Source organism: Xenopus laevis, chromosome 2L (assembly GCF_017654675.1).
Source record: "Xenopus laevis strain J_2021 chromosome 2L, Xenopus_laevis_v10.1, whole genome shotgun sequence".
Classification (NCBI taxonomy): Eukaryota; Metazoa; Chordata; class Amphibia; order Anura; family Pipidae; genus Xenopus; species Xenopus laevis.
In genome coordinates, this window is record NC_054373.1 from 108604726 (window position 1) to 108617912 (window position 13187).

The following is a 13187-nucleotide window of genomic DNA, read 5'->3' on the forward strand; positions in this document are numbered from 1 at the left end:
TACCCTTCTGCATCGAAGTTGATGCTTCTGAAGTCGGAGCCGGAGCTATCCTGTCTCAGAGACACTCCTCTGATGGAAAATTGCACCCCTGTGCGTTTTTCTCCAAGAAGTTCTCATCCGCAGAGCAGAACTATGATGTCGGAAATCGAGAACTCCTGGCAGTCAAGCTTGCCCTTGAAGAATGGCGTCACCTCCTGGAGGGTTCTGAAATTCCTGTCCAGATTTTCACTGATCACAAAAATCTGGAGTTCATACAGTCCCTCAAGAGGCTAAATCCCAGACAAGCCAGGTGGGCCCTTTTCTTTTCCCGATTTAACTTTGTTTTGACTTATCGCCCAGGTTCCAAAAATCTGAAGGCCGACGCCTTGTCTCGTAGCTTCACTCCGGTGGACCGTGACCCTGAGAGACAGGAACCAATCATTCCACAAGTCAAGATCATTGCCTCTCTGTATCCCCAATTTGCCGACCAGATTCTGGCTGGGCAGTCCTCGGCTCCTCAAGATACTCCGATTGGCATGGCCTTCGTCCCTCCAGAACTTCGCCTGGCCATCCTGCAACAAACCCACTGCTCCAGGCAAGCTGGACATCCTGGTCCGGCCAAGACCCTTGAACTTTTGAGGCGCCTAGTCTGGTGGCCTGATATCCGCAAGGATGTAAAGGACTTTGTGGCTGCTTGTAATGTCTGCGCCACTTCTAAGCCTAGCCATTCCCGCCCCAGTGGGTTGTTACAGCCTTTGCCGATACCCTCTCGTCCATGGACGCACCTCTCTATGGACTTTATTGTCGAACTTCCTCCCTCCGGTGGGAATACTGTGATCTGGGTTGTTATTGACCGCTTCTCCAAAATGGCCCATTTCATCCCTCTGAAGAAGTTGCCCTCTGCGGTGGAGTTGTCCCAGCTATTTATCCAGTACATCTTCCGCCTGCATGGTTTCCCGGTGGAGATCGTCTCCGATAGAGGCACCCAGTTTACTGCCAAATTCTGGCGTTCCCTATGTAAAGACCTGGGAATTGTTCTTCAGTTTTCATCTGCATACCATCCGCAGACGAATGGGGCAGCTGAACGTGTCAACCAAGCCCTGGAACAGTTCCTGAGGAACCACGTATCCCTCTGCCAGGATGACTGGTCTGATCTCCTCCCATGGGCGGAATTCGCTCATAATAATGCTTGTCATTCCTCTACAGGGAGGTCTCCGTTCATGTCGGTGTATGGTCTGCATCCTCAAGCTTTTCCCCAAGACTTTGTGCTATCTGATGTCCCGGCTGCTGACGACTCCGCAGCCCATATGTCTGCTATTTGGGCTGCTACCAAGTTGAACCTAGAGAAGAGCGCTCTTGTTCATAAGACTTTCGCGGATCGTCGTCGAAGATCCTCTCCTCCCTACAAGGTGGGTGATAATGTCTGGCTCTCTTCCAGGAATATCCGGTTGAAGATACCATCTCCAAGTTGGGTCCAAAATTCTTGGGTCCATTCCCCATCTTGGAGATAATCAACCCTGCGGCTGTCAGACTCCAACTGCCACCAGAGATGAGAATCCCCAACGTGTTCCACGTGTCTCTGGTGAAACCCGCCATCACCAACCGGTTCTCTGGCGGTCAATCTCCTCCTCCTGCCATCTCTGTGGAGGGTCAACTCGAGTACGAGGTGGAGAGAATCCTAGACTCCAGGATCTCCAGAGGGTCTCTTCAGTACCTCATTCAGTGGAGGGGCTTTGGCCCTGAAGAATGCTCCTGGGAAGGTCACCGTGATGTTCACGCTCCTCGTCTGGTGAGGGAGTTCCACTCCAAATTTCCCCAGAAGCCAAATCCTGGTGGTCCGGAGGCCCCCCGTGAGGGGGGGGGTACTGTCACGAGCGCCGCCCGGAGCAGGTCCAAGAGCTCCGGGCGGCGCGTCCTCTCCTGCCGGCGTCGCTTCCCAAGATGGCGGCGCCCATGGCCGCCACGTGGGTAAGCGGCGCCGGCGCGATGACGTCAGTGCGCCGACGTCGGCGCAAGGACGTCAATGACGTCACTAAGGCGCCAAATTCAAATAAAAAGCCTGTTTAGACGCCAGAATGGCGCCCAAGTATAGGATTACCTTCCCTAAAGTGTATCCTGGGTTTCCTGTGTACCTTATTGCCAAATCTTGTTCCTGATCTGTTTCCTGACCCCTTTGCCTGGACCTTGGACCTTGTTGTATTCTGCCTGCCTGTGAACTCTTGCCTGATCCTGACTATTCTTCGTTTAACCCTTTGGACACCGCGACCTTGTTCCCTCAAGAGGGCTTCCTCCTTGATCCTGACAACCTCCCTGGAGGGAGCTCCCGGCTCCCTGACATATATTAAATGAAAACTACATGTGCACTCAAACATTGAGCAAATCAGTCTCCTTTGGAAAGGCTTGAACACACACCTGCAAATACCTGCTTGCTTATACAATTTGTATCTAATAATTCTAACTTCCTTTTCAAATTGGCTTTTAAAATGAGCTGATTAGCATCAAATCTTGAATTTATTTTGTGATTGATTTGATTTGTGATTGTGCAGAAAAGTTTAAGTACCCTTTCTGACTTCTTGCATACTGCCCCCTTCTCTCCCCCTCCATTGCCAAGAATATTTTTTATTGAACAACTTTCCCTTTACCCTGAACATGGCGGAACCGTGGCCAAGATTCCTGCGGACATGTTCTGTAATACGAGCCAAAACAAGCAAATAGGATGGAATTTGAATGACACATTAATATTGCACTCACTTTATCGAGCAGAATTAACATGCAGACAGATCAGATAAAAGTATGAGAAAACATTGTGCACATTTTAATATGAGAACAGAAGGCATTAATAGTGTATGTAGTTTGAGGGGGGAGGGAAAAGGAATTCCTGACTGGAGACCCTGATTAACTCACAAGCTCTATGTGAGTTACTGTGGGAAACTTATGGGCCATGTGCCTTTTAATTCCATATTTGCCAGTTACAAAGAGGCCATACTGGGAGGCATCCAAACCCCATTCAGACGATTCCAATTGCAGTTATTTGGTACTCATCACTCTTTCACCCCTGTCATTTGAGCTCTTTCCTGTGTTGCCATTTAAAGTATTCTTCCCTTACACATTTAAAGTGATACTGACACTAAAGAACGACTTTTTAAAATATGAATGTACATTAAAAGTTACCTATAGGTCATGTTGATCATTTTTTGCTGAGAGGTCTGTTTTTTTTTACTGTTAGTGGAAGTTTCTAAAACTCACTGTAATGTCAACCTGACTGTCCCATCTCAGCCTGTCAGTTAAAGTTTCTAATGCTAATGGACTCCTGCTGCACAAATATGGCAGCTCCCTCATACAGCTTGATAAAAGGCCATATATAGGCCTTAAACGTTGCTGAACGGGTCTGCCATGAGAATTTGAATAAAGGCATATTTTTAACTACGTGGTACTGTGCTGAATTAATTCTTCTAGCCCTCATACAGGAACATGGGGCATCCGACAGGTAATGTAAAAGCATTGTGCAAATACTTTATGGCAAAGTTATTAGTAGCTTTCTTTCAATATTATGACAGATATAAAAAAAAGTGCTTAATTTCTGGTGTCACTATCTCTTTATTATGGCCTAGCCTTGCATTTTTATCCTTCCCACAAATCCCAAAATGTAATCCTGTGCTTTCTCTACACTGCACATACCTGACTCTGCTTTTGCGTCCTCGCACTTCCTTTTGCATTGCCATATTCCTGCATATGTGACTTGATGTTACTTGCACCATTGGTTCTTACACAGTCACTTGGTATTATTAGGGTGGCCATCACGTCACCAATTAATAGTTTTCTATCAAAGACATTGTAGCCCACATTTTTGTTCAAATAGTTGCTGAAATCAGGAGTAGGGACCTTTCTCATTTTTTGCACGGTCAATTAAAATGGGCGAACACTAATGACCATTTACCCAACATTGGCTGTGTTGTGTTAGAGTGCAATTTGACATGCACCTACCTACAGCACAAGACAAGGCTTATCCCTGTAACTGTGAACACAACTACAGAATGAATGCAGGTGACTGATCCTGTTACATACATTGGGGTTCATTTAGAAACAGTGGGCAAATTTGCATCTGGGCAGTTACCCATAGCAACCAATCAGTGATTAGCTATTTTCAGCCAGCTGCAGGTTGAACAGTGAAAGCAATCAACTGATTGATTGCCATAGGTTACTGCCTTGGTGCAAATTTGCCCACTGTTTATAAATGAGCTCCACGATGTACCAGACTACATCCTGGGAATACAGTAGGTCTCAGAAGCTCAATTTCTCCCCACTGTTTTCTACAGATACCCTCAGATAATAAATATGGAACTGTCAGTTTGCTGAAGAATTGCCCCACGTTTCTAGTGACAGATATGACCCATGAGGTTTACTCATCGTGTCATTAGGTGCCAGCATTACGTAAGAGAAGGCAAGGCAACTCTTAAAGCAGGCTATTGAAGCCGAGCTATGATTTCTTCTTTATTTTTACTTTAGTGACAAGACATAATTATTGTGAGATTGATCATTCCCTGGAAGTATTGAAGCAAACAAATGTGTTCAGCGGCCGGCAAAGGATGAGCACAGCTCCTAATGGGAGCAGTGGATAGGTCATCCTGACCATAATTTGGCTTGATGAAGCATCCACATGGGCCTGGTGTTAATGTGCTATTGATATTCAGCCAGCCAATTTCCCCCGCGCAGACCGGGGCTGCGACTCGTTAGAGCAGAGCCGGGCATCACAGAAGCAAATGATGAGGAAAATTGAAGTAATGTTGTATTATAAATTTATGATTTCATCTGCCATGACCTGAAAGATGTTCAGCGATGGGGCTTATGATTAGACCCGTCAGACACAGAAGCAACACATTTTATCTTGGTTAGGCTTGTATGATAGCACCCAAATAGTATTCCGTGAGCCCTGCTGGTGCTCACTCCTTTTCTGTCTTGTCTCTGGGTGAAACTTTCATATTTAGAATGTGTTCTGGCATGCAGACTTTGTGTGACTAAGTTAAATGTATGTATGTAAATTTGTATTTATTCAGTGCTACTTGGATATGCAGCTCTGAGCATTAAATGCCACAAACAAATTATTTGCTTGCATAAAAGTAATTTTAAGTGCTGCCTTAATAATAAATTACGTGCAGTTACAGGTCATTATTATCATTTATCTACGAATCTGTATTCGAATAAATCAGAGTAGCCCTGCTGAAGTTTACATAAATATCATTTGTAAACCTTTAGTCTCAAGTTATCATTAACAATTGGCATGCTAGATTGGTTTTTCCAAGCAAAAAAAATCCTTTTACGCTATAATGTGAACCATGTGTTAAACCATGGTACCAGTTTTACCCGAGGAGATCCTGGCGACCAAACTAAACAGCACTGGTTTTCTGAGGAAATCAAAGCAGACCACTGTGTGTATCGCAGCCCTTACAGCTGTTTCATGCATTATGGATGGCTGCAGTTCTAGGAAATCACAGTTCAGGTATCATGTAATCAATGGTTTCTTTGCCAGACTTGGTGGCACCTATGCTTTATAGGTATTGCCAGCCGTAGCACGTTTAATGCCCTTCAGGATTCACTGACTCCCGTATGATTGATTGCCATCCGCAGCAGCCTTTGCAATGTAAGTGACTGCGACATGCCGAATACAATTCGATCTTTTCAGATACCCCTAATGCTACACGTTCAGCACTGAATGTTATCTTTTTTTGTTTTATTATTGTACAAAGTGTATCGCATTTCACAATCTTGCACTGATATGTTAACTATGGTACTTTGGGCTCTGGGGATAAGGCTTTACTAGTACCTTTATCTCAAACTGTCAATAGCTGTAACGCAAAGTACATTCATTCTAAGCTCTCCAAATGTCACAGCAAACCTGTGTTGTGTTTAGCTTGAGCGCTTGGCATTTACTCTTCCATCTTAAAAGTATGGACTTCAGCTTGACTGGGGGTACCTTGGTGTATTTAATTGCTGAACATAAACCCTTCAGACATTCTCTGCAGAGCAATGTTACATTAAATGGTGATTGTTATGTTTTCTGCCTAAGAGCAGTAACCCATAGCAACCAAAAAGATATTGATTGGTTGCTATGGGTTAAGCTGGCCATAGACGCAAAGATCCGATCATATGAATCGAGGATTGGTACGATTTTCGGACTGTGTGTGGAGAGTCCCGTCATTTTTCGTCCTGCGGAGATCGGTCATTTGGTCGATCGCACAGGTTAGAAAGTTTCTGTCGGCTGCAGATAATATCTCTGCGTGTATTGCCGATCGTACGATTTTCAGTGGGAGATTGTCACTAGGTTTTGTCAGACATAACTTTCGTACGATTGCTGTCAGGGGCAGAACATCGGCTGATCTGTTCTTTTCTACTTTATTTGATCTGAATGGTTAATGGCAGGTCGGGAGATGGGAAAGTCCGATCATTCGAGGATTCGTACAATCGGATCTTTGCATCTATGGCCAGCTTTAGGGTGGTGGCAGACGGGAGATTAGTCACCCAGTTTCACAAGGAAGCTTTGGGTGACTTTGGAAATATGAAGCGATTTGTATGCCATCCCGCTGGTGATTCGTATTCTTGCTGGCGGGAAGGCATTTGGCAAGATTAGTCGCCCGAAGTAGAGAAGATGTGTAGCTGGGTGACTAATCTCCCAGTCTGCCACCACCCTTAGGGTGAAGACACACAGAGCTACTAGTAGCAGCTACAAAATAGACAATAGTGATAAGTGGCTTTGCTAAGACACTACTGGGGGGATGTAATATGTTTCACTAGTGCAAAAAACCTGTGCAAAGACACTTGAAAACGTTAGTGAGCATGTTTACGTCCTTTTTGACTGATTACAGACCTCAGCGACTTCATCTCAAAGCCAAATGGCTTTAGCGAACATTCGAAGTGTATGTAATAAAATTTCGCAATTGCAAAGCTTTTTTTGAGGCAAAATATTTACCAAAACTCCAAAGAAGGTGTTACGCTACTCCATTGCTTAGCGAACATGTAATGTTTGCCAGTGAATGATTTTACATTGCGAGCAGTGCTAAACATTTGCAAAGACGCCATTTTAAATAAGGCTTGTGACTTTTAGTTACATTTCCCCTTACGTGTGTTTTAATTGGCTGTGCTAAGACACTACATGTATAGTCTCTGCTAAAACACACGTATGGGGTAATATAAAAAAAAGCCGATAACCTAAAAAATATTCACAATGTGAAAAGTTGCCTTTGTGCGAATTCAATATAACTTTTGCAAACCCGGAACCCGGAAATTGAAGTGCCACGAGTGCATTGGCACTGTCGTTTTCTCATTCAAGCAGGCAGAATGCAGGGGGAAGGCAGTTCGGGGAGATTGTAGCCCCGCAGAAGAGGCGATTAGTCGACAGGCGATTAAATCTCCCCGAATCTGCCCGTCTGCTTAAACCCTAAGGGGGAAATTTACTAATGGTAGCTGGCGTAATTTCGCCAAGGAGATAGACTCTGGTGCAACTTCGCCCTCTAACGGCAGGCAAATTTTCGGTAGTGTTACTACGCAAATTCACTAAGTTTTTGATATTACTGAACATTACCTCTATCGCCAGACTTGCCTTCGCCACCTCAGACCAGGCGAAGTGCAAAGAGTAGATAGGACTTCCTAAAAAAATACTTGCTGGCGTTTTTTTCCTATTTAAAGGGTGATAGACTGAAAAAGATCGTAATTTTTTTTTGGGGTACCCTCCTTCCCCCCCTACATTTGCTAACATATGGCATCTAAACTATACTATGTGTAGGGCAATATAACAACTTTATATAATTTTATTAAGGTTCCCTGGCCTTGTGTAGTGTAATGTATTTGCTGCAGTATATACTTTAACTGCATGCCGTATGCTAATTAACCATCGCTAGCGTAACTTTGAACTGCTGAGCGTAATTTCGCTGTGGCCAACTTCGGATCTTCGTTAATTAGCGTTGTCCAGGCAAGTTTACGCCTGGCGAAGTTTTGAGATGTGCGCGAAGCCAGCGCTGGCGAATTTTAACTGGTTAGTGAATTTGCCCCTAAGACTTTATCCTTGTTGTCTCTCTGATGAGTCTGTATGATGATGGCACATGCAGTCTCTCTTTGCTCTCAGTATAGCTGATTTGAAGCTGCGTTAGATCTGTAAAATCAGAAAAAAATTAATTTCTGGCTGTAGCAAGTACACAAGTTGTTTGCCCTGCACTCATGATAAAAGTTGAGAATGGCATCAAAAAACACAAATGTAACATCTGTCCCTTTTGGATTTGTTGCTCGGTATAGAGCAGAATCAACAGTGTGCACCTGAATAATCAAACCATGTAGAAAGAAAAACAATATAATAAAGGCTAATGATTTACAATTCTTTGATCTTCGGGCTCTCTGTGATGTGATTATTCCTTTAACAGAGAGATCCCAGTCTGCAATAATAAGCAAGGGATACTTGATGTGAAGTGGCAGGATTCTGGTTTTGTACTTGTACCATTTGTTTGTCAGATGGCCATCAAATACATTGCATGATATTGCTTTTTGGGTGTGGGGGAGGGCAAAGTTAACTATCCATCTGTGCTTTTTGCTCTTATCCATGTTTCTCATGCAGTGCAAACGTGATCCTGATATTGTTGTTTATTGTTTATTAAAGGTTACCCAAATTTTGTTGCAACGTATGGCCGAGGATATCCCGGATTTGCCCCAAGCTACAGCTACCAGTTTCCAGGTATTTCTTCTTTCATATGTACCACCAAACATGTTTGTAGGAACTTTGCATTTAAGGCAGAGGTACAAAGGCAACAGAGAATTAAAAAGCTGAAGACCAGAGGGCAGCAAAGGTAGGAGACATGATAATTTGAAGTTCTAAAACCAGTAATAGAAGAGTAATGGGAGATGATGCAGTGGCTGATAGAATGTGGTTAAGCAAAAAAAAAGCCAAGACAAGAAATCGAAGTCATATAAACTAAGAGTATTCTAATGACGGATGTTAGAACACATTGGGCCAGATTGACGAGATTCAATTCGAGGAGAAAAAGCTTTTCTGCTAATTCAGCTATTAGTTACATTGCTAGTGTGTTACTTTATTTACTATAGCACTTTAGTACTGCCATGAACTGGGAGACTTCCTTTTCTACCAATAACAGTATAGTATCCAATTCTTTCTTCATTAGCTTTAGTATGAGAATGCCAGCGACGGGAACATTTTTATACAAGTATATTTCTCTTTTTTTGCAGATTAATAATGAAACCCATTTTGTGACTCTTTCTTAAATGTTTACAGATGTGTTTTAGGTACAAGCACATTTCCATTTGAAGCTTGTTTAAAGTGAGAGTGTCTCATTCTAGACAGTACTCACAATGTATATAGTAGAAAGAAGCAGCATGAGCAAACAGTAGTCCTCTGGTGGCTAGTCTTAGCATTTCTGTTTTTGGGCAAGTTGTACTTCAGCATTCCCTGGGGGGCCGCTGGTTTGCCATATCTGGTGCAGAGAATGCATATATGTTACTGGCATAGCTTATTAACAAGTCACCATCTTGAGTGTGGCCTAGCTAATTTTAATGGTCTAGCATGAAATATTTGCCATTTACTTTAAAAAGCTATGTCATAAATATAAAATACATGTAATATGGTGTAAAGAAGAGTCTGTCAGCTAAAGAGGAACACGATGACTGAGTTGCCTTATGGCAGAGATTTTTTTATACACGATCAGAGCAATAGTCTGACAAGAACTATTTACCCTTTCTATAAAGTGCTCAACTGCATTTACTGCTTCCTGGAGAAGTCTGGAGACTTTGTTGATATGACCATGTCATAGTCAAATTATATATGTGGTATATTGCTTTCAAAAACAGCTTGAACTGGAAGGTCCAGACCCAGCTGAGTCTTCAGCTGACTGAGGATCCAGTTTTTTATGGTCAGATGGCACCTTCAAGTATCATTGGCCAAGTTATATGAACTTGCGGTACAGGACTTACTGTACATGAAAATCCCTGTGTACAGACATTCCTACTGAGTAGCATCAGGACACAAAATAGCTGTGCCCATTTTCTTTCAGTGCTGCAGCTATTACAATTTTTCTATACAGTGAGCGTAGCTTTTGCAATGCAGTAAATGGCAGCTCTAAATACAGGAGTCACATTTAAATGTTAAGTAAATCCTAGAATAATATGGTTTTCTAGGGATATTAACTCAGAAGCTCAGATGGATTTTTTTGTGCCCCATCCTTGAACTTCTATTCCTCCATCTCCATAGTCATGTAATTAATATGACCTTGTCAGTAGAGAGAAGCAAAATGGTTAGTCATTCTGCCGTCCAGGCATAATTAACCCAATAGTGACCATTAATAATAGTGATAAGCGGCAGCTCCAGGGCACAACACTGACATTGCTAAGCGGTGTATCCAAGTGACAATTTGATGATCAGCCTTTTGTGGTTGACTAGTAAATAACCATCTGAGTCCCATTACTTCTCTCAGTCCTATAGTCTTTTATCAAAGTCAGCTTTAATTGACTTGAAGGGGGTTATTTATCAATGTTTGAATTTTAGAGGTTTGCGCGTTTCTTTAAACCTCATATGAACTCACAACTCGAATGGTTTCTAATTTAAAAGATAAACTCAATGTAAAAAAGACGAATCAGTGTAGTCAGGGTGAAAAACTCGACTACTCTAATTGATCGAGTTTTGGGTGAAAAAAATTGGAATCGCTCAAATTGATTGAGTTTTCGGGTGAAACCCACCAAAAAAAAAACTCATGGAGGCTATTCAATTTTCAAATGGTTCAAGGAACCTCTGCCATTGACTCCTACATGTCCTCAACAGGTTTTAGATAGTGTATTTTTTTAAATTCGAGCTATTTCCAGCTTCGGGGTAAAATAAATCTCGGAAAATTTAATCCAAAAAAATATATATTTTTGACTGAAAACCCGATTTTTTTTTATGTGGAAAAACAACTCAACCTTTGATAAATAACCCTCTAAATGTGTCTATATGCAGGAAGCTTCATGTTCTTTTTACTTTAATGGGGGAATGAAAAGACAGCCAGGGAAGGAAGCAGTCAACTTCTTGCACTGTCCACATTCAGAGCGATCAATATCATTCGCATAACAACATTACTTACACTTGTTTATAGCCAGGGACTATTACATACAATGTGTCTGTAAATGTAAATGTGAAAAAGAAACAGAACCCCCACCCCCCCGTAGTATAAAAATAGATATAGCTGCATATATCCAAGTGACAATTTGATGATCAGCCTTTTGTGGTTGACTAGTAAATAACCATCTGAGTCCCATTACTTCTCTCAGTCCTATAGTCTTTTATCAAAGTCAGCTTTAATTGACTTGAAGGGGGTTATTTTTCAATGGTCGAATTTTAGAGGTTTGCGCGTTTCTTTAAACCTCATATGAACTCACAACTCGAATGGTTTCTAATTTAAAAGATAAACTCAATGTAAAAAAGACGAATCAGTGTAGTCAGGGTGAAAAACTCGACTACTCTAATTGATCGAGTTTTGGGTGAAAAAAATTGGAATCGCTCAAATTGATTGAGTTTTCGGGTGAAACCCACCAAAAAAAAAACTCATGGAGGCTATTCAATTTTCAAATGGTTCAAGGAACCTCTGCCATTGACTCCTACATGTCCTCAACAGGTTTTAGATGGTGTATTTTTTTAAATTCGAGCTATTTCCAGCTTCGGGGTAAAATAAATCTCGGAAAATTTTATCCAAAAAAAAATATATTTTTGACTGAAAACCCGATTTTTTTTATGTGGAAAAACAACTCAACCTTTGATAAATAACCCTCTAAATGTGTATATATGCAGGAAGCTTCATGTTCTTTTTACTTTAATGGGGGAATGAGAAGACAGCCAGGGAAGGAAGCAGTCAACTTCTTGCACTGTCCACATTCAGAGCGATCAATATCATTCGCATAACAACATTACTTACACTTGTTTATAGCCAGGGACTATTACATACAATGTGTCTGTAAATGTAAATGTGAAAAAGAAACAGAACCCCCACCCCCCCGTAGTATAAAAATAGATATAGCTGCATTATATATTTCTTCCAGAAAAGACACAAAATCATCAGTGACAGAGATTAAGCTGAATCAAGAGAACATTAATTACACAATCAACATTTGGGTCACCCTGGAGACCTCGATTAAGATAAATGTGTTGGCAGATGAAAATGTTGACCCTGTAATCAATCAATATTCCTTTGAATTTATTCAATCCTTGTGACTACAAACTTTCTGTAATTTTGCGAAAACCTAAAAGAGTAAAATGAATTGATCCTGCATGAGTTTAGTACTGAGGTCACTGAAACTAGTCATTAGAAGTATTTTAACTACAAAAGCTGCCTTAAAGGGCAATGAAAATTGCCTTCACAGACACCAGTAACCATTTATTCAGAAGTGTTGGCAACACGTTTCCTATACTGTTATCCAGAATACTCAGGACCTGGGGTTTTCAGGATAAGGGGTCTTTCCATAATTTGGATTTCCATACCTTGAGTCTACTAAAACGTAATTTAAACATTATTTAAACCCAATAGGATTGGTTTGCCTTAATAATTAGGATTAATTATATTTTAGTTGGGATCTAGAACAAGCTACTGTTTTATTATAATAGAGAAAATGGAAATCATTTTTACAAATTTGAATTATTTGAGTCAATGGGAGATGGCCTTTTTGTAATTTGGAGCTTTATGGATAACAGGTTTACGGGTAACGGATGCCATACCTGTACTGCACACTTTTGATTTCGATATCTTAGAGAAACAAGTACAAACAAAGTACAGTTTACCATTGAAACCCTTAAAGCGGATGGAAACATAAACATTTTTGCCTAATATGCTATTAGCAAGAAACATTTTGGGCCTTTTTTGTCTTTGTCCTGTTTGTACTTTTATAATGAGTTACTTCACAGCTTCTTTTTTTCTTGAGGTGTCCATAATGAAGATGAAGTTGTAGCACCTTGCCCTTTAACTGGGGCAGTTTAACATCGGACCTCATTTTCTACTTATTTTCGATTGACATTCACTGCTGAATTTTTGTTTTTGGGACTACGTGTCTACATGTTTGTGTTCCCCTATTGTAAAGGTAACCTTGTATGAAGCAGCATGGAAGAACTGGGCCTTTTTGGCTGAATTTTCCACCTAGACTCCACACTGGGACCCCTACTGGTGCAGCTGATACACCATTCATAAACCAGTTTT

General features: G+C 41.5%; 1 protein-coding gene across 4 annotated transcripts in view; it reads left to right on the plus strand.

Annotated features, from left to right (window-relative positions):
• LOC108708366 (RNA-binding protein Musashi homolog 2) overlaps window positions 1-13187 on the plus strand; it is a 448133-nt gene that overhangs the window by 362725 nt on the left and 72221 nt on the right. For all 4 annotated transcript variants that reach the window (XM_018246988.2, XM_018246989.2, XM_041582303.1 and 1 more), the window contains exon 10: window positions 8621-8695. In XM_018246988.2, the coding sequence (XP_018102477.1) occupies window positions 8621-8695 (75 nt within the window). The remainder of the gene's footprint in view (window positions 1-8620; window positions 8696-13187) is intronic.